Source organism: Aquarana catesbeiana, linkage group LG10 (genome assembly GCF_042186555.1).
Source record: "Aquarana catesbeiana isolate 2022-GZ linkage group LG10, ASM4218655v1, whole genome shotgun sequence".
NCBI classification, from domain to species: domain Eukaryota; kingdom Metazoa; phylum Chordata; class Amphibia; order Anura; family Ranidae; genus Aquarana; species Aquarana catesbeiana.
The window spans coordinates 5,070,263-5,089,168 of record NC_133333.1 but is presented as its reverse complement, the minus strand read 5'-3'; the positions used below and the strand labels follow the sequence as shown (position 1 = coordinate 5,089,168).

Here is an 18,906-nt window from a genome sequence, read left to right as displayed (position 1 = left end):
TTGCGCTGCCGGTGAGACTTCCGCACTGGACACAGCTCCTGGAACAGCTTCTGATTGGTCAGCCGGGCCGCCAGAAGGAACTTGTTTGTAGAGATGAAGTCGTCAATCACCTGTTTTTTCATTCCTCGTGCCTGAAAAAAAGAACAGAGCCGCATCGTCTCATTATAAACATCCACAGCGATCCGGCATCCTTGCTGAACATATATAAATCTGGGATGTGACCTGCGGATGTAGAACTACACAGCACATTCCTAATGCTATGTTCCTGTTCTTAACTGAGGGGTTTTGTATTTGGGGGGGGGGGGGATTTTTTAAAAGGTTTCAAGGCCCCGACTACAGAAAAAATGTAGTGCAGCCGAGTCCTGGCAGCAATAAAGCCAACCTGTGCATCCCATATAGGATAAGGCAACAGATTTGCATTATTCACCTCTCTGCAGGAGCACAAGCAGGACCCCATTAGATTCATTCAGCAATGGAGGTCAGTGCTCACAAAACACCAGAGGGCCTGGGGAGGTACGAGATCAGTGGGGAGGGGTACGAGATCAGTGGGGAGGGGGAGGTACGAGATCAGTGGGGAGGGGGAGGTACCAGATCAGTGGGGAGGGGGAGGTACCAGATCAGTGGGGAGGGGGAGGTACCAGATCAGTGGGGAGGGGGAGGTACCAGATCAGTGGGGAGGGGGAGGTACCAGATCAGTGGGGAGGGGGAGGTACCAGATCAGTGGGGAGGGGGAGGTACCAGATCAGTGGGGAGGGGGAGGTACCAGATCAGTGGGGAGGGGGAGGTACCAGATCAGTGGGGAGGGGGAGGTACCAGATCAGTGGGGAGGGGGAGGTACCAGATCAGTGGGGGGGGGGGGGGGGGGAGAGGTACGAGATCAGTGGGGGGGGGGGGGAGAGGTACGAGATCAGTGGGGGGGGGGGGGGAGGTACGAGATCAGTGAGGGGGGGGGAGGTACAAGATCAGTGAGGGGGGGGGGGAGGTACGAGATCAGTGAGGGGGGGGGGGGGGGGAGGTACAAAATCAGTGGGGAGGGGGAGGTACAAAATCAGTGGGGAGGGGGAGGTACGAGATCAGTGGGGAGGGGGAGGGGTACGAGATCAGTGGGGAGGGGGAGGGGTACGAGATCAGTGGGGAGGGGGAGGTACGAGATCAGTGGGGAGGGGTACGAGATCAGTGGGGGGGGGGGGGGGGGGGGAGGTACGAGATCAGTGGGAGGGGGAGGTAGTGCTCACAAAACACCAGAGGGCCTGGGGAGGTACGAGATCAGGGGGGGGGGGTTGGGGGAGGTACGAGATCAGTGGGAGGGGGAGGGGTACGAGATCAGTGGGGAGGGGGAGGGGTACGAGATCAGTGGGGAGGGGGAGGGGTACGAGATCAGTGGGGAGGGGTACGAGATCAGTGGGAGGGGGGAGGGGTACGAGATCAGTGGGGAGGGGGAGGTACGAGATCAGTGGGGAGGGGGAGGGGTACCAGATCAGTGGGGAGGGGAAGGGGTACCAGATCAGTGGGGAGGGGGTACCAGATCAGTGGGGAGGGGGAGGGGTACGAGATCAGTGGGGAGGGGGAGGTACGAGATCAGTGGGGAGGGGGAGGTACGAGATCAGTGGGGAGGGGGAGGGGTACGAGATCAGTGGGGAGGGGGAGGTACGAGATCAGTGGGGAGGGGGAGGTACGAGATCAGTGGGGAGGGGGAGGTACGAGATCAGTGGGGGAGGGGGGGAGGTACGAGATCGGGGGGGGGAGGGGGGAGGTACGAGATCGGGGGGGGAGGGGGGGAGGTACGAGATCAGGGGGGGGGGTACGAGATCAGTGGGGGGGGGGGGAGGTACGAGATCAGTGGGGAGGGGGAGGGGTACGAGATCAGTGGGGAGGGGGAGGGGTACGAGATCAGTGGGGAGGGGGAGGGGTACGAGATCAGTGGGGAGGGGGAGGGGTACGAGATCAGTGGGGAGGGGGAGGGGTACGAGATCAGTGGGGAGGGGTACGAGATCAGTGGGGGGGGGGGGGGGAGGGAGGTACGAGATCAGTGGGGAGGGGGAGGTACGAGATCAGTGGGGAGGGGGAGGGGTACGAGATCAGTGGGGAGGGGGAGGTACGAGATCAGTGGGGAGGGGGAGGTACGAGATCAGTGGGGGAGGGGGGGAGGTACGAGATCGGGGGGGGAGGGGGGGAGGTACGAGATCGGGGGGGGGAGGGGGGGGAGGTACGAGATCAGGGGGGGGGGTACGAGATCAGTGGGGGGGGGGGAGGTACGAGATCAGTGGGGAGGGGGAGGGGTACGAGATCAGTGGGGAGGGGGAGGGGTACGAGATCAGGGGGGAGGGGTACTAGATCAGTGGGGAGGGGTACGAGATCAGTGGGGAGGGGTACGAGATCAGTGGGAGGGGGGAGGGGTACGAGATCAGTGGGGAGGGGGAGGTACGAGATCAGTGGGGAGGGGTACGAGATCAGTGGGGAGGGGTACGAGATCAGTGGGGAGGGGTACGAGATCAGTGGGGAGGGGTACGAGATCAGTGGGGAGGGGTACGAGATCAGTGGGGAGGGGGGGGGTACGAGATCAGTGGGGAGGGGGAGGGGTACGAGATCAGTGGGGAGGGGGAGGTACGAGATCAGTGGGGAGGGGGAGGTACGAGATCAGTGGGGAGGGGGAGGTACGAGATCAGTGGGGAGGGGGAGGTACGAGATCAGTGGGGAGGGGGAGGGGTACGAGATCAGTGGGGAGGGGGAGGTACGAGATCAGTGGGGAGGGGGAGGTACGAGATCAGTGGGGAGGGGTACGAGATCAGTGGGGAGGGGGAGGTACGAGATCAGTGGGGAGGGGGAGGTACGAGATCAGTGGGGAGGGGGAGGTACGAGATCAGTGGGGAGGGGGAGGGGTACGAGATCAGTGGGGAGGGGGAGGGGTACGAGATCAGTGGGGAGGGGGAGGGGTACGAGATCAGTGGGGAGGGGGAGGGGTACGAGATCAGTGGGGAGGGGGAGGGGTACGAGATCAGTGGGGAGGGGGAGGGGGTACGAGATCAGTGGGGAGGGGGAGGGGTACGAGATCAGTGGGGAGGGGGAGGGGTACGAGATCAGTGGGGAGGGGGAGGGGTACGAGATCAGTGGGGAGGGGGAGGGGTACGAGATCAGTGGGGAGGGGGAGGGGTACGAGATCAGTGGGGAGGGGGGGGGGGGTACGAGATCAGTGGGGAGGGGGAGGGGTACGAGATCAGTGGGGAGGGGGGAGGGGTACGAGATCAGTGGGGAGGGGGGGGGAGGTACGAGATCAGTGGGGAGGGGGAGGTACGAGATCAGTGGGGAGGGGGAGGTACGAGATCAGTGGGGAGGGGGTACGAGTACGAGATCAGTGGGGAGGGGGAGGTACGAGATCAGTGGGGAGGGGGAGGGGTACGAGATCAGTGGGGAGGGGGAGGTACGAGATCAGTGGGGAGGGGGGGGAGGTACGAGATCAGTGGGGAGGAGGTACGAGATCAGTGGGGAGGGGGAGGTACGAGATCAGTGGGGAGGGGGAGGTACGAGATCAGTGGGGAGGGGGGAGGTACGAGATCAGCGGGGAGGGGGGGGGGAGGTACGAGGAGGTACGAGATCAGTGGGGAGGGGGAGGTACGAGATCAGTGGGGAGGGGGTACGAGTACGAGATCAGTGGGGAGGGGGGGGTACGCAGTGGGGAGGGGTACGAGATCAGTGGGGAGGGGGAGGGGTACGAGATCAGTGGGGAGGGGGAGGGGTACGAGATCAGTGGGGAGGGGGAGGGGTACGAGATCAGTGGGGAGGGGGAGGGGTACGAGATCAGTGGGGAGGGGGAGGTACGAGATCAGTGGGGAGGGGGGGGGAGGTACGAGATCAGTGGGGAGGGGGAGGTACGAGATCAGTGGGGAGGTACGAGATCAGTGGGGAGGGGGTACGAGTACGAGATCAGTGGGGAGGGGGAGGTACGAGATCAGTGGGGAGGGGGAGGTACGAGATCAGTGGGGAGGGGGGGGGGGTACGAGATCAGTGGGGAGGGGGAGGTACGAGATCAGTGGGGAGGGGGAGGTACGAGATCAGTGGGGAGGGGGGGGTACGAGATCAGTGGGGAGGGGGAGGTACGAGATCAGTGGGGAGGGGGGGGGGGGTACGAGATCAGTGGGGAGGGGGGGTACGAGATCAGTGGGGAGGGGTACGAGATCAGTGGGGAGGGGGAGGGGTACGAGATCAGTGGGGAGGGGGAGGGGTACGAGATCAGTGGGGAGGGGGAGGGGTACGAGATCAGTGGGGAGGGGGGGGAGGGGTACGAGATCAGTGGGGAGGGGGAGGGGTACGAGATCAGTGGGGAGGGGTACGAGATCAGTGGGGGGGGGGGGGTACGAGATCAGTGGGGAGGGGGAGGGGTACGAGATCAGTGGGGAGGGGGAGGGGTACGAGATCAGTGGGGAGGGGGAGGTACGAGATCAGTGGGGAGGGGGGGGGAGGTACGAGATCAGTGGGGAGGGGGGGGGAGGTACGAGATCAGTGGGGAGGAGGTACGAGATCAGTGGGGAGGGGGAGGTACGAGATCAGTGGGAGGGGGAGGTACGAGATCAGTGGGGAGGGGGTACGAGTACGAGATCAGTGGGGAGGGGGGGGTACGAGATCAGTGGGGAGGGGTACGAGATCAGTGGGGAGGGGGAGGGGTACGAGATCAGTGGGGAGGGGGAGGGGTACGAGATCAGTGGGGAGGGGGGGGGGGGGGGTACGAGATCAGTGGGGAGGGGGGGGGGGGGTACGAGATCAGTGGGGAGGGGGAGGGGTACGAGATCAGTGGGGAGGGGGAGGGGTACGAGATCAGTGGGGAGGGGGAGGGGTACGAGATCAGTGGGGAGGGGGAGGGGTACGAGATCAGTGGGGAGGGGGAGGGGTACGAGATCAGTGGGGAGGGGGAGGGGTACGAGATCAGTGGGGAGGGGGAGGGGTACGAGATCAGTGGGGAGGGGGAGGGGTACGAGATCAGTGGGGAGGGGGGGGGGGTACGAGATCAGTGGGGAGGGGGAGGGGTACGAGATCAGTGGGGAGGGGGAGGTACGAGATCAGTGGGGGGGGGGGGAGGTACGAGATCAGTGGGGAGGGGGAGGTACGAGATCAGTGGGGAGGGGGGGGGAGGTACGAGATCAGTGGGGAGGGGGGGGGAGGTACGAGATCAGTGGGGAGGAGGTACGAGATCAGTGGGGAGGGGGAGGTACGAGATCAGTGGGGAGGGGGAGGTACGAGATCAGTGGGGAGGGGGTACGAGTACGAGATCAGTGGGGAGGGGGTACGAGTACGAGATCAGGGGGGAGGGGTACGAGATCAGTGGGGAGGGGGAGGGGTACGAGATCAGTGGGGAGGGGGAGGGGTACGAGATCAGTGGGGAGGGGGAGGGGTACGAGATCAGTGGGGAGGGGGGGGGAGGTACGAGATCAGTGGGGAGGGGGGGGGAGGTACGAGATCAGTGGGAGGAGGTACGAGATCAGTGGGGAGGGGGAGGTACGAGATCAGTGGGGAGGGGGAGGTACGAGATCAGTGGGGAGGGGGAGGTACGAGATCAGTGGGGAGGGGGTACGAGTACGAGATCAGTGGGGAGGGGGTACGAGTACGAGATCAGGGGGGAGGGGTACGAGATCAGTGGGGAGGGGGAGGGGTACGAGATCAGTGGGGAGGGGGAGGGGTACGAGATCAGTGGGGAGGGGGAGGGGTACGAGATCAGTGGGGAGGGGGAGGGGTACGAGATCAGTGGGGAGGGGGAGGGGTACGAGATCAGTGGGGAGGGGGAGGGGTACGAGATCAGTGGGGAGGGGGAGGGGTACGAGATCAGTGGGGAGGGGGGGGGTACGAGATCAGTGGGGAGGGGGAGGTACGAGATCAGTGGGGGGGGGGGGGAGGTACGAGATCAGTGGGGAGGGGGAGGTACGAGATCAGTGGGGAGGGGGAGGTACGAGATCAGTGGGGAGGGGGAGGTACGAGATCAGTGGGGAGGGGGTACGAGTACGAGATCAGTGGGGAGGGGGAGGTACGAGATCAGTGGGGAGGGGGAGGTACGAGATCAGTGGGGAGGGGGAGGTACGAGATCAGTGGGGAGGGGGAGGTACGAGATCAGTGGGGAGGGGTACGAGATCAGTGGGGAGGGGGAGGGGTACGAGATCAGTGGGGAGGGGGAGGGGTACGAGATCAGTGGGGAGGGGGAGGTACGAGATCAGTGGGGAGGGGGAGGGGTACGAGATCAGTGGGGAGGGGTACGAGATCAGTGGGGAGGGGGAGGGGTACGAGATCAGTGGGGAGGGGGGGGGAGGTACGAGATCAGTGGGGAGGGGGGGGGGGAGGTACGAGATCAGTGGGGAGGAGGAGGTACGAGATCAGTGGGGAGGGGGAGGTACGAGATCAGTGGGGAGGGGAGGTACGAGATCAGTGGGGAGGGGGAGGTACGAGATCAGTGGGGAGGGGGAGGGGTACGAGATCAGTGGGGAGGGGGAGGGGTACGAGATCAGTGGGGAGGGGGAGGGGTACGAGATCAGTGGGGAGGGGGAGGGGTACGAGATCAGTGGGGAGGGGGAGGGGTACGAGATCAGTGGGGAGGGGGAGGGGTACGAGATCAGTGGGGAGGGGGAGGGGTACGAGATCAGTGGGGAGGGGGAGGGGTACGAGATCAGTGGGGAGGGGCAGGGGTACGAGATCAGTGGGGAGGGGGAGGGGTACGAGATCAGTGGGGAGGGGGAGGGGTACGAGATCAGTGGGAGGGGGGGGGGGGTACGAGATCAGTGGGGAGGGGGAGGTACGAGATCAGTGGGGAGGGGGAGGGGTACGAGATCAGTGGGAAGGGGGAGGGGTACGAGATCAGTGGGGAGGGGGAGGGGTACGAGATCAGTGGGGAGGGGGGGGGAGGTACGAGATCAGTGGGGAGGTACGAGATCAGTGGGGAGGGGGTACGAGTACGAGATCAGTGGGGAGGGGGTACGAGTACGAGATCAGTGGGGAGGGGGAGGTACGAGATCAGTGGGGAGGTACGAGATCAGTGGGGAGGGGGTACGAGTACGAGATCAGTGGGGAGGGGGAGGTACGAGATCAGTGGGGAGGGGGAGGTACGAGATCAGTGGGGAGGGGGAGGTACGAGATCAGTGGGGAGGGGGAGGTACGAGATCAGTGGGGAGGGGGGGGAGGTACGAGATCAGTGGGGAGGAGGTACGAGATCAGTGGGGAGGGGGAGGTACGAGATCAGTGGGGAGGGGGGGGTACGAGATCAGTGGGGAGGGGTACGAGATCAGTGGGGAGGGGGAGGTACGAGATCAGTGGGGAGGGGGAGGTACGAGATCAGTGGGGAGGGGGGGGGGTACGAGATCAGTGGGGAGGGGGAGGGGTACGAGATCAGTGGGGAGGGGGAGGGGTACGAGATCAGTGGGGAGGGGGAGGTACGAGATCAGTGGGGAGGGGGGGGAGGTACGAGATCAGTGGGGAGGGGGAGGTACGAGATCAGTGGGGAGGGGGAGGTACGAGATCAGTGGGGAGGGGGTACGAGTACGAGATCAGTGGGGAGGGGGAGGTACGAGATCAGTGGGGAGGGGGAGGTACGAGATCAGTGGGGAGGGGGGGGGGGGTACGAGATCAGTGGGGAGGGGGAGGTACGAGATCAGTGGGGAGGGGGGGGTACGAGATCAGTGGGGAGGGGAGGTACGAGATCAGTGGGGAGGGGGGGGGGGGGGGTACGAGATCAGTGGGGAGGGGGAGGTACGAGATCAGTGGGGAGGGGGGGGGGGGGGTACGAGATCAGTGGGGAGGGGGAGGTACGAGATCAGTGGGGAGGGGGGGGTACGAGATCAGTGGGGAGGGGGAGGTACGAGATCAGTGGGGAGGGGGGGGGGGGGGTACGAGATCAGTGGGGAGGGGGAGGTACGAGATCAGTGGGGAGGGGGGGGTACGAGATCAGTGGGGAGGGGTACGAGATCAGTGGGGAGGGGGAGGGGTACGAGATCAGTGGGGAGGGGGAGGGGTACGAGATCAGTGGGGAGGGGGAGGGGTACGAGATCAGTGGGGAGGGGGAGGGGTACGAGATCAGTGGGGAGGGGGAGGGGTACGAGATCAGTGGGGAGGGGGGGGAGGGGTACGAGATCAGTGGGGAGGGGGAGGGGTACGAGATCAGTGGGGAGGGGCAGGGGTACGAGATCAGTGGGGAGGGGGAGGGGTACGAGATCAGTGGGGAGGGGGAGGGTACGAGATCAGTGGGGAGGGGTACGAGATCAGTGGGGGGGGGGGGGTACGAGATCAGTGGGGAGGGGGAGGGGTACGAGATCAGTGGGGAGGGGGAGGGGTACGAGATCAGTGGGGAGGGGGAGGTACGAGATCAGTGGGGAGGGGGGGGGAGGTACGAGATCAGTGGGGAGGGGGGGGGAGGTACGAGATCAGTGGGGAGGGGGGGGGAGGTACGAGATCAGTGGGGAGGTACGAGATCAGTGGGGAGGGGGTACGAGTACGAGATCAGTGGGGAGGGGGAGGTACGAGATCAGTGGGGAGGGGGAGGGGTACGAGATCAGTGGGGAGGGGGGAGGGGTACGAGATCAGTGGGGAGGGGGGGGGAGGTACGAGATCAGTGGGGAGGGGGAGGTACGAGATCAGTGGGGAGGTACGAGATCAGTGGGGAGGGGGTACGAGTACGAGATCAGTGGGGAGGGGGAGGTACGAGATCAGTGGGGGAGGGGGGGAGGTACGAGATCAGTGGGGAGGGGGAGGTACGAGATCAGTGGGGAGGGGGAGGTACGAGATCAGTGGGGGAGGGGGGGAGGTACGAGATCAGTGGGGAGGGGGAGGTACGAGATCAGTGGGGAGGGGGAGGTACGAGATCAGTGGGGAGGGGTACGAGATCAGTGGGGAGGGGGAGGTACGAGATCAGTGGGGAGGTACGAGATCAGTGGGGAGGGGGTACGAGTACGAGATCAGTGGGGAGGGGGAGGTACGAGATCAGTGGGGAGGGGGAGGTACGAGATCAGTGGGGGGGGGGGAGGTACGAGATCAGTGGGGAGGGGGAGGTACGAGATCAGTGGGGAGGGGGAGGTACGAGATCAGTGGGGAGGGGTACGAGATCAGTGGGGAGGGGGAGGTACGAGATCAGTGGGGAGGTACGAGATCAGTGGGGAGGGGGAGGTACGAGATCAGTGGGGAGGGGGGGGGGGGGTACGAGATCAGTGGGGAGGGGGAGGTACGAGATCAGTGGGGAGGGGGGGGTACGAGATCAGTGGGGAGGGGTACGAGATCAGTGGGGAGGGGGAGGGGTACGAGATCAGTGGGGAGGGGGAGGGGTACGAGATCAGTGGGGAGGGGGAGGGGTACGAGATCAGTGGGGAGGGGGAGGGGTACGAGATCAGTGGGGAGGGGGAGGGGTACGAGATCAGTGGGGAGGGGGGGGAGGGGTACGAGATCAGTGGGGAGGGGGAGGGGTACGAGATCAGTGGGGAGGGGCAGGGGTACGAGATCAGTATCAGTGGGGAGGGGGAGGGGTACGAGATCAGTGGGGAGGGGTACGAGATCAGTGGGGGGGGGGGGGTACGAGATCAGTGGGGAGGGGGAGGGGTACGAGATCAGTGGGGAGGGGAGGGGTACGAGATCAGTGGGGAGGGGGAGGTACGAGATCAGTGGGGAGGGGGGGGAGGTACGAGATCAGTGGGGAGGGGGGGGGGAGGTACGAGATCAGTGGGGAGGGGGGGGGAGGTACGAGATCAGTGGGGAGGTACGAGATCAGTGGGGAGGGGGTACGAGTACGAGATCAGTGGGGAGGGGGAGGTACGAGATCAGTGGGGAGGGGGAGGGGTACGAGATCAGTGGGGAGGGGGAGGGGTACGAGATCAGTGGGGAGGGGGGGGGAGGTACGAGATCAGTGGGGAGGGGGAGGTACGAGATCAGTGGGAGGTACGAGATCAGTGGGGAGGGGGTACGAGTACGAGATCAGTGGGGAGGGGGAGGTACGAGATCAGTGGGGGAGGGGGGAGGTACGAGATCAGTGGGGAGGGGGAGGTACGAGATCAGTGGGGAGGGGGAGGTACGAGATCAGTGGGGGAGGGGGGGGAGGTACGAGATCAGTGGGGAGGGGGAGGTACGAGATCAGTGGGAGGGGGAGGTACGAGATCAGTGGGGAGGGGTACGAGATCAGTGGGGAGGGGGAGGTACGAGATCAGTGGGGAGGTACGAGATCAGTGGGGAGGGGGTACGAGTACGAGATCAGTGGGGAGGGGGAGGTACGAGATCAGTGGGGAGGGGGAGGTACGAGATCAGTGGGGGGGGGGGGAGGTACGAGATCAGTGGGGAGGGGGAGGTACGAGATCAGTGGGGAGGGGGAGGTACGAGATCAGTGGGGAGGGGTACGAGATCAGTGGGGAGGGGGAGGTACGAGATCAGTGGGGAGGTACGAGATCAGTGGGGAGGGGGTACGAGTACGAGATCAGTGGGGAGGGGGAGGTACGAGATCAGTGGGGAGGGGGAGGTACGAGATCAGTGGGGGAGGGGGGGAGGTACGAGATCAGTGGGGAGGGGGAGGTACGAGATCAGTGGGGAGGGGGAGGTACGAGATCAGTGGGGAGGGGTACGAGATCAGTGGGGAGGGGGAGGTACGAGATCAGTGGGGAGGGGTACGAGATCAGTGGGGAGGTACGAGATCAGTGGGGGGGGGGGGGGGGTCTGTCCACCTCTTATAACCTCCTGCCCCCATTCACTGATCACCATACCCCCTAACCATTACCACAAAGCCCTGTCCTATTGCCCCCTGATCCCCGTCTTCCCTTTGATTCTCTTTGCTGTCCTATTTCTTTGCCGATTCCATTATGGCCCAGACAGACACCTCCACTTCCTGCTTCCCTTCCTGCTCCCTCTGCTGGCCATGCTCAGTAAATGACAGATTCTGCTTATACAAGCTCAGCTCCCTTTTAGTATAGCTATGCAGGGTCACAATTTAAAATCACGGTTCCCCTTACAGCTTATATGGCAGACCAGACCCCCCCTATTGACATGATGGGGCACAGTACTAAAGTACTGTCTGTAACCCCCCCACATCCACATCTCGGGGCATATACTGCCTTTCCTTCACTCCTCCACTGCATTGCACTTCAAATCAGTTGGAGACGCTTCTGTTCTCCTCCTGAGCTGCTTTTACATCCACATTGACATGTTTAGACAAAAGCAGTTCTCGTGTGAACAAATCTCTGCATGCGCAGGCACCAGCAGTTAACCCCTACAACACCGAACACTTTCACCCCCTTCCTGCCCAGGCCGATTTTCAGATTTCAGCAATTTGAATGACAATTGCGCGGTCATACAACACTGTACACGACGGATTTATAATTATTTTTCACACAAATACAGCTTTCTTTTGGCGGCATTTAATCACCACTTGGGGTTTTTTTTTTTTGTTAAACAAACAAAAAAAAAAAAACACACCTCCTTGTTTCCGTTATACAATTTTGCAAACAAGTAATTTTTCTTTTTCACTGATGGCCACCGATATGCTGCACTGAGGAAGAGGCACCGATACGGCGGCACTGATATGCTGCACTGATGGGCACTGATGAAGAGACACTGATATGGCGGCACCGATATACTGCACTGATATGGCGGCACCGATATGCTGCACTGAGGAAGAGGCACCGATATTCTGCACTGATGGGCACTGATGAAGAGACACTGATACGGTGGCACTGATATGCTGCACTGATGGGCACTGAGGAAGAGGCACCGATATATTGCACTGATGGAGACACTGATATGGCGGCACCGATATGCTGCACTGATGAAGAGACACTGATATGGCGGCACCGATATGCTGCACTGATGAAGAGACACTGATATGGCGGCACCGATATGCTGCACTGATGAAGAGACACTGATATGGCGGCACCGATATACTGCACTGATGAAGAGACACTGATATGGCGGCACCGATATACTGCACTGATGGGCACTGATGAAGAGACACTGATACGGTGGCACTGATATGCTGCACTGATGGGCACTGAGGAAGAGGCACCGATATATTGCACTGATGGAGACACTGATATGGCGGCACCGATATGCTGCACTGATGAAGAGACACTGATATGGCGGCACCGATATGCTGCACTGATGAAGAGACACTGATATGGCGGCACCGATATGCTGCACTGATGAAGAGACACTGATATGGCGGCACCGATATACTGCACTGATGAAGAGACACTGATATGGCGGCACCGATATACTGCACTGATGGGCACTGATGAAGAGACACTGATATGGTGGCACCGATATGCTGCACTGATGGGCACTGATGAAGAGACACTGATATGGCGGCACCGATATGCTGCACTGATGAAGAGGTACCGATATGCTGCACTGATGGGCACTGATGAAGAGACACTGATATGGCGGCACCGATATACTGCACTGATGGGCACTGATGAAGAGACACTGATATGGCGGCACCGATATGCTGCACTGAGGAAGAGGTACCGATATGCTGCACTGATGGGCACTGATGGGCACCTATATGCTGCACTGAGGAAGAGACACTGATATGGTGGCACCGATATGCTGCACTGATGGGCACTGATATGCTGCACTGATGAAGAGACACTGATAACGCGGCACTGACACGCTGAACTGATGGGCACTGATGAAGAGACACTGATAAGGCGGCACCGATACGCTGCACTGAAACGCTGTACTGATGGGCACCGATACACTGTACTGATGGGCACCAATGAAGAGACACTGATAAGGCAGCACTGATGATCAGTGTAAACGTTCCAGTCACAGGATAGCCAATGATCCGCTTTCCTTTCTTCACACAGTGACAACGCTGAGGAAGGGAAATGCCGATAACCAGCATTTGTTTAAATGAGATCAGCTGTGATTGGACACAGCTGATCACATGGTAAAGAGCCATCGCCATTGGCTCTTTACCCTGATCGGTGAAGACTCTGATCACTACACGTCTCCTCCAGAGGCACGCACGAGTGGCCCGACCAGGAGGACATCATATGACGTCCACCCGCTAGGAGAATCTGGTTAAAAATTCCTCCATAACATACCTGCACCACATCGGCCGGCTTGTGAATGTGCTCTTTGAAGACCAGCATGGTCGGGGCGTACATGTTGATGTTGTATTGGCTGCTCATCTGTTCCGACTCTCTTTGGCCGAGGTCCACGTAGCCAAATGACAGGTAATCTTTATAGGCGAACGCAGTGAGCTGACAGAAGGACACAAACCGTAAATACACATTCCCAGCACACAGAAGGAGAAATACTGAAATGGAGTTTTATTTAATGAGGAACTACGAAATATAAAATGACACGTCAGTAGCATTGATACAACATTGTTATTTCCCCCCATAACAGTTTTATTACCGGTCCATCCCAATACTAGATCTGATATTTTTATATTTCTTCTAACAAGGTGACAACACTGCACGTTCTGCTGTGAAATCGCACAGTTGTCACCCTGTGGACCGGGTATTCTTAGACGGACATGTAGTCTTCAATGAACTGTACCCTCCCCCTCCCTCCGGCTACAAGCATTCATTAACATTGCATCTGGAAAGTATTCACAGCGCTTCACTCTTGTGGTTGCTCGCTCCTAAACTACGCTCTGTGTGTCCATAGACACACACAGAGCACAATTTGGTCCCGCCCCCTCACTTAGCATGCGCTTGGAATTCCACTTTAACCCCATATTGTTACCAGATTGCAATATTTTTCCCTAAAATGGACCTTTATGTAGGTGTCACTAATGCCATGGAACCATCAGCTGCCAACCTGTATTCATTGTGTAACAAAGAAATGTAGAAAAGAACATACAAGATCTCGGAGCGGTCCTTGTACCGGGTCACATGACCTCTTGTATTGGAACATGTGATCCCTCAAGTACTGCTACTGAAAAAAGCTGAAGGGGGCGCCTTGGGGTATAACAGTTGTCACAATGATGTCTCCTCCACCCGAGAACGTTCTCACTCCTACCTTGTAGATGAGGGGCACCGGGGGCATCTGATCAAACAGCAGCACATGCGGTTTATTCTCTTGTTTCCAGTTGGAGAGGAAGCGGACGTAGTTTTTATCCGTTATCTGGAAGCAGAAGATATAATAAGAACGTATGAAGAGGTCTGTCCCCATAGTCAGGGATTCCTGGGGGGGGGCATAAAAAAAAACAAAAAAAAACAAAAAAAAACACTTCCTCTCACCTTGTCCACCAGATTCCCCGGGAGGAGACTTTCCACAAAGTGTCGCAGGTTTTCCCTCAAGACCGCGTTGTGGAAGAAGGAGATCTTCCCGTTAATGACGCCCAGGATGGACGGGGTGCTGTGTGCGCCAAGGTGGTGGGCGAGCCTCCTCTCGTACCCAGCATGCACCACTCCGATTCCTACACCTAAAAAAAAAAACACACACATGGGATTTGTTTATTATATTCAACAAAATCAAATGAGATGTCAAAACCAGAGAAAGAGAAATTATCCAGAATGAGAGAAAATTTTAAATGTCAGAAATACAAATACAAAATACAAAAAACAAAACAAAACATAACCAGACGTTCCACCTGCACTCACTAAAAGGGAAATCTGCTGTCCCTGGTTCTCTCCTCACCAACATGCCAATTACATTTTTAACCTCTTCCAGCCCGCCGGACGTCATATTGAGTGGGGGGGGTATCTGAATGGTGGGTGCAGCTACATTCATCATTCAGATAATATCTTTTATATCCGGCGATTCTGTGCACCGTAAAAACAATCATAGCAGCGGGTCAGCCGATTGATCGTTCTTACAGTCCCCCCCCACCCTTCCGCTGCCCTCCGGGCTCGCCCGTAAGATCGGCGTAACCAGAATGAGAATCCGGATGTTGATCATAGAGATTTCCGGGGACCAGGTGGTCCCCAGTCATCTCTATGACCTTCGGAGGCCCGGGCGCGACGTTATTACTGAGAAGTCGGCTGGAAAAAAAAGAGATCATTCATTTTTTTTTTTAATCTCAATCTTTCCAGCCTGGAGGAGAGATGTGAGGTCTGATAGACCCCACATCTCTCCATAAAGGGGACCTGTCATACACTATTCCTATTATAAGGGATGTTTACATTCTAATAGGAATAAAAATGAACAAAAAGTGAAAAAAAGTTTAAGAAAAAAAAGATAAAAATTGGGCTAACTTTACTATTTTGTTATTTTTTTAGTCATCTCTATGGACCTTCGGAGGCCCTTGCGTGAGGTTATTACTGAGAACTCGGCTGGAAAGAAAGAGATCGTTCTTAGGGCACTTTAAATTGTTTTTTTTGTTTTTTTCTACACTGTTGCTTTACTATTTTTTTAATTTTTTTTATTGTTTTTATTGCAAGCAACGTAAACATCCTTATGACAGTAACAGGCATGTGACAGGTACTCTTTATGAAGAGATCTGGGATCTATAAGATCCCAAATCCCTCCTCTGCCCTTAAAAACAATCAAAACACCAAGATCTGTGTTTTCGAATGATCTTGTTTTTTTTTTTTAAAAAGTAGCGCCGTTGACATCCGGGTAAACCGGAAGTGATATCAGGACATCGCTTCCGGGTTACTATAACGAACAGCCAATTCCGGCTGCGTTTGGCTGTCCGGCAGATGTGCCGGCTGGTCGCTAGGATGTCCCGGTGGAAGAGGAGAGCCTGAGCAAGCTGCAGAATGCCTCCCACCCCCTGCTTGGAATAGCAATTGAGCTGCTAATTAGCCACTAGGATTGCTTTTACAAGAGAACCGACTGCAAACTTAAAAAAAAAAAAAAAAAACCACACAACCAAAAAAAAAAAAAAAAAAAACAACCACAACAACAGTACTGGGATGATGCCTGCAGCCGCCGAATATCCAGCAACGTATGGGTCATTAAAGCTTTTGTTAACCCCCCCCCCCCCAAAAAACAAAAAACAAAAAAAACAAACACAAATCCTGGTACCTTAATGCATGTTATAAATACAGCACACCGCGTGTGCTGTGTAAATGGGGCCCCCTCTAACACCTGGCTGATCCTGCCTGGTTATACCCTTCTGCTGTAGCTGACTCCGATATTCGTGCCTCCGTCATACGCTGCCCTGCTCTCCTGTGTCTCCCCTGTCCTCATCCCCCCCTCCCCGTCTGCTCGTATCAGTCAGTGCCTGACCCCCCCCCCCCCCGGCCCCCGCCGCTCTCATATCTGCAGCTTAATCCTCCTATCTTCCCTGTACTATAATAAGAGTCCCTGTGTAATGTACAATAAATAAATAAAATATGCCGATCTGTACCTATATGACCGCGTCTTCCGGCGCTCAGCTGACTGTCGGCTCTCTCTCCTCTCTCCCCCTCCTCCCCGGCTGATGTCAGTGGAGGGCATGGCCCCGCCCACTGGAACTGTGAGCCGAGAGAGAAGGAGCTGACAAGTTATCTGAGCGCCAGAAGCTGAGCTTATATAGGTACAATCCGGCAGATTTTTTACAATACACAGGCACACTTATTATTAGAGGGGATGGGAGGATTTGAAAGAAGTGGGTTAAAGTGATTGTAAACCCTTCCTGACTTTTAACTATAGGTAAGCCTTATTCTAGACTTGCATATAGGTAGTGGAAATATCTCCTAAAACGTGCGCCATTTAGGAGATATCTCCCTTGTAGCGCGCCGATGATGAGAAGAAACAGACCTCCGTGCCGTTTCTACCCCAGCGTGTGCAGTTACTGACAGAAAGAGGGGCGGAGATGGACGCAGCCTGCACAGGGGACAGCGCTGGATTCATTTACAGGTAAGTGTCACATAATGGGCTGGTATGCAATGCATACTAGCCCATTATGTCTTTAATTTGCAGGGTTTGCAGGGAGCAAAAGAGGAAGTAAAGCCCATCAGGGTTTACTTCCTCTTTAACAACCACTTTAAGTGGTTAATACTGAACAAAACATGTATGTGACCCGAGATCTGAGGTGATCATGACGTGGACAGAGCACACATACCCAGTCCCTCCAGCTCCTGCACCACCTCCTTCCATACGGGCTCGATGTGGATGCAGCTGAAGCACCAGTCGGAGGTGATCTTGATGAGGTAGGGTTTGCGGAAGCTGTCTGGGACCACCTCGTTGATGTAGTGGGAGAACTGGAGGAGATACTTCTCGTCGGTGGAGTCTCGGCGTTCGGAGTTGAAGGGGAAATGGAAGAAGGACTCGTCAAAGTAGAAGCTGTCATGGAAGTGTCGGAAATGGTGGTGGTGCTGCTGCTGGCTGTAGCCCTGATTTTCTCCCAAGTCTCCATACCGGTCGTAGTTGGTCCTCTTCTCCTCGTTGGACAAAATCTAAAAAGGAGATTTCATGCAATCAAGTATGAAGAAAGGGACTCAGAGAGACAGATGAAGTGATCATATTCTTCCCTCCTTTGGTTTCTTTCTTCCCTCATCAACATGATAATAAACTTTCTCATTTAAAAATACCGTTATGTAAGTGTATGAGCTAAATTCATTATATACAATCATCTGTTCTACTACAATCCTACATTACCAGACAGTCATTGTTTTTCAACTATGTTATAGATATATTTTCCTCTTCATATACCCCTGAAGAAGGAGTAAGATTGTACTCCGAAACGCGTTGGTTGCAAGAGGACTTCATATATGGTTTTTCTCGCAAATATGGTGACAATGTCATGAACTGTCTAGACATTCCATTTTTCAAAAGCATAATTTTAGCTACTATGTTTAATCATGAATAATTAATTTTTTTGTACTACAAATACTCTCAATTGTATTCAAGTGTGCCTTTAAAGTCCACCATAGGGGATTTTTCTTCCCCCCCCCCTCCCCTCCCAGTTATGACAGCGGTTGGAGGGAATCTTCTCCCTGCACCTCCTGTAACAATTTTTATAAAACACAGCTGTGCGGGGGATCTGCCCATCCGATCGTGTCATTCATTCACAGGGTTCTGTGAATGGGAGAACTACAAGTACCCATAGCCTTTGAGGCTTGTAGTTCTAATGGAAGCTGCCAGGGAGCTGATGAGTTCTCTAAGTAGTTCATCGTCTCTTCCTGTCGTTGTGTAAACTGTCTGCCCATACGAGGTACAAGCAGACAGATTACACTGACAGTCTGAAGGAGTCCTGCATTGCAAAAAAGATTAAAAAAAAAATTGTGATTGTACCCAGTGGGAGCCAATCAGCGGGTCTGGTGGTCGCTATGGCCACCAGGACCTGCCGATTGTTCTTAGGAGAGGCAGAATGGCGGTCTGTCTATGTAAACAAGGCAGAGCGCTGGTTCTGTTAGAGGGGGAAGATGGAGATCTTGTATTTCCGCTAAGCAAAAACACTGATCCCTGTTTTCTTCCAGTGTCAGAATCCCCCCCCCCCCCCCCCCCACAATTAGAAATCACTCCCTAGATCAGGGGGTCTCAAACTGGCAGCCCTCCAGCTGTTGTTAAACTACAAGTCCCATGAGGCATTGCAAGGCTGACAGTTACAAGCTTGACTCCCACAGGCAGAGGCATGATGGGACTTGTAGTTTTCGCAACAGCTGGAGGGCCGCCAGTTTGAGCCCCTCTGCCCTAGGGACACACTTAACCAGGTGATTGCCCCTGGTGATAACCCCTTCCCTGCCAGTGTTATTTATATACAGTGACTGGTCCCCAAAAAGTGTCATTTAGTGTCAGATTTGTCCAACACAATGTCCTAGTCCCACGCACAAAAAACAAAAAAAAAAAAAAAGCTGATCGCCGCCATTACTAGTAAAAACAATAAAGAGTCAATACAAATATCCCATAGTTTGTAGACGCCATAACTTTTGCGCAAACCAATCAATATACACTTTTTGTATTTTTTTTTTACCATAAAACATATAGCAGAATAGATATTGGCCTAAGTTGATGAAGAAATTTGATTCTTTAAAAAAATTTTATTGAATGTGTTTTATAGCAAAAAGTAAGAAATATTGTTTGTTTTTT

The 18,906-nt window shown here is 56.5% G+C and overlaps 1 protein-coding gene across 1 annotated transcript in view; it reads right to left on the bottom strand.

The window, feature by feature from the left end:
• The window catches only part of DNAJC16 (DnaJ heat shock protein family (Hsp40) member C16), a 40,375-nt gene that overhangs the window by 10,405 nt on the left and 11,064 nt on the right, over nucleotides 1-18,906 (bottom strand). The window contains 5 exon segments of the mRNA XM_073601534.1: nucleotides 1-131; nucleotides 13,041-13,199; nucleotides 13,966-14,070; nucleotides 14,187-14,371; nucleotides 16,940-17,273. Coding sequence (XP_073457635.1) covers nucleotides 1-131; nucleotides 13,041-13,199; nucleotides 13,966-14,070; nucleotides 14,187-14,371; nucleotides 16,940-17,273 — 914 coding nt within the window.